This window comes from Physella acuta, unplaced genomic scaffold (genome assembly GCF_028476545.2).
Source record: "Physella acuta isolate Inbredline_101_S28 unplaced genomic scaffold, ASM2847654v3 ptg002211l, whole genome shotgun sequence".
In the NCBI taxonomy this organism is placed as follows: domain Eukaryota; kingdom Metazoa; phylum Mollusca; class Gastropoda; family Physidae; genus Physella; species Physella acuta.
The window spans coordinates 1-2,500 of NW_026733711.1; the positions used below are offsets into that span (position 1 = coordinate 1).

The 2,500-nt window shown below is 33.2% G+C and overlaps 1 protein-coding gene across 1 annotated transcript in view; it reads right to left on the minus strand.

Annotated features, from left to right (window-relative positions):
• Positions 1-240: 240 nt before the first annotated feature.
• LOC131932561 (ataxin-2 homolog) overlaps positions 241-2,500 on the minus strand; it is a 13,132-nt gene continuing 10,872 nt past the window's right edge. Inside the window, exon 4 of the mRNA XM_059289488.1 lies at positions 241-345. Within this exon, the coding sequence (XP_059145471.1) occupies positions 242-345 (104 nt within the window). The 3' untranslated portion in view covers position 241. The remainder of the gene's footprint in view (positions 346-2,500) is intronic.

A 2,500-nucleotide genomic window follows, 5' to 3' on the forward strand; every position in this document is an offset into this window, starting at 1 on the left:
ATTTTTTGACAATGATACGTGTACAATACAATATTAGAGTACAACAAAAGCTGTTTTAATTAATAATGTTTGTAGACTACTGATTAAAGTTTAGCAAATTGAGTTAGTAGAGTTAGCCAAAGCATATACTAAAACAAGATAGGTTACTATAGTTTTTATGTTAGCTATTGATTAATACATGCCAAAGTTAGCTTCATATTTCTCTGTTAACAAATAATGTTTTTTTAAGGTATTTTTTTTTTCAACTGAACATACTGTATTGCCCCCATTGGTTGAAAGCGGGGCGTGGAGCGGTAGTTGTTGTTGTTGTAGGCACCTCGTATTCGATCTCCACCTCAGCGGGTACTGCAGACGTAACACATGTTACACGGTTAGTTGGTTATATCAAACTTCTGATTAAATAAGGCAGTTTGTCTAACAATGCAACGTATAAGCTTTAGATTCCCACTCATGCGCTTGACAACAGTGAATATCGCATCAAAATCTAAATGGAACTTTTTTTTTCAGTGAGGATACTATGCGTCCCAGGTGCACTGTTAGTTGGAATGCCACTAAGATTATATATTTTATTAGTGAATGCTAAAAGACAAATCAAAGTTATATTTCACTGCTTATTTACACTATTTGTTGAAGGGGTCTACCTTTTTATGTATTTTAAAATGTTAACGAAAAAGTAGCATTTTTTATAAATACATGAAATTATTATACTCTTATGTGGGCGTTAGAGACTATTCTTCGGTAAAAGATATAGAAAATAAACTTTATCTGAAAAATACAATAGAAATACGCAATTAATAGTAGTAAACTGGACGCCTCAAGGAAAAAGAAAGTTGGGAAACCCAAGGGAAACGAGGAGGCGTACGCAGGGAAGTAGCTGGCAGAGGCAGGACTGTCGTGGGGGGGGGGGGGCTGCCAGGAAAATTGGCGCTGACGGACAAAAGTGGAGTGAGCTTTATGTGTCGGACACACAAAAAAAATGACGAGGTACTTGTGGCGGGAGGTTTATTTCAATTATGTTGTATGCTAGGATCTCGAATGTGGTTGTATTTAGGGTTATCGTTGTGTTACGTACGTTGAGATGCTATGATGTTTAGATGTGCTAAATATAAGACATACGGATGTTTTGTTGTGTTGAATACACTGAGATGTTAGGGTGTTTTGATGTGCTAAATATAAGATATAAGGATGTTTTGTTGTGTTGAATACACTGAGATGTTAGGGTGTTTTGATGTGCTAAATATAAGATATAAGGATGTTTTGTTGTGTTGAATACACTGAGATGTTAGGGTGTTTTGATGTGCTAAATATAAGATATAAGGATGTTTTGTTGTGTTGAATACACTGAGATGTTAGGGTGTTTTGATGTGCTAAATATAAGATATAAGGATGTTTTGTTGTGTTGAATACACTGAGATGTTAGGGTGTTTTGATGTGCTAAATATAAGATATAAGGATGTTTTGTTGTGTTGAATACACTGAGATGTTAGGGTGTTTTGATGTGCTAAATATAAGATATAAGGATGTTTTGTTGTGTTGAATACACTGAGATGTTAGAGTGTTTTGATGTGCTAAATATAAGATATAAGGATGTTTTGTTGTGTTGAATACACTGAGATGTTAGGGTGTTTTGATGTGCTAAATATAAGATATAAGGATGTTTTGTTGTGTTGAATACATTGAGTCTTAAATACGCTGGGACGCCGAGGAGTTTAGATGTGTTAAATACACTGAGACGCGAGTGTAGTTTTGAACACACAGAAAAGCCTACTGATGGCTACACAACTTACATTAGTAAAGTCAATTTTGCTCACAAATATGTATTTATAAGAAATCAAAAGTCAAGTGTGTCTTATAAGCCAGTTGATGTCGAGTATGTTTTATGTGGCAGTTGATGTCAAGTATGTCTTCAAAGCCAGTTTCTCAGCAACAATCAAGTGTGTTTTGTAGAAGCAATAACTAGGCGGTCAACTAAAGTCCTGAAAAAGGCTCAAACAGCCTGAAACAGTGTTTATCTTGCATAATTTTTAAAAAATCTAAATTATCTTAAGCTACTTAAAAATTATTTTAATAAATACCAAATTTTTGTTAATTAAAAAAATATTCTATTATATGCGATTATATTCTTCGGGCTTCCCTTTTTGACTTTCAAGTTTAAGTTTACATAATTTAGCTGCTACATGTGTATGCTTTCCTATAGACAGACATGTCTTACAATCAATTTCAACAATAAAAATGTTTTCAGAAGTCAGGCAAGAGGTAATGTGTGTTTAATGGGCTGGGTAGAAGATCATGACGTTTTGAAGGTGGGTGGGGCTATTTAGAAATTGTATTTTTGTGTAAATAAATGTATATCGAATATTTGCATTTCCGGTTAACAATATATTTAATGTTAAAGTAGTAATGTCAAAATGTATATTGTTGTTGCATGATCACAAGTGAGCAAAGACCGCAAATATATATATATATATATATATATATATATATATATATATATATATAT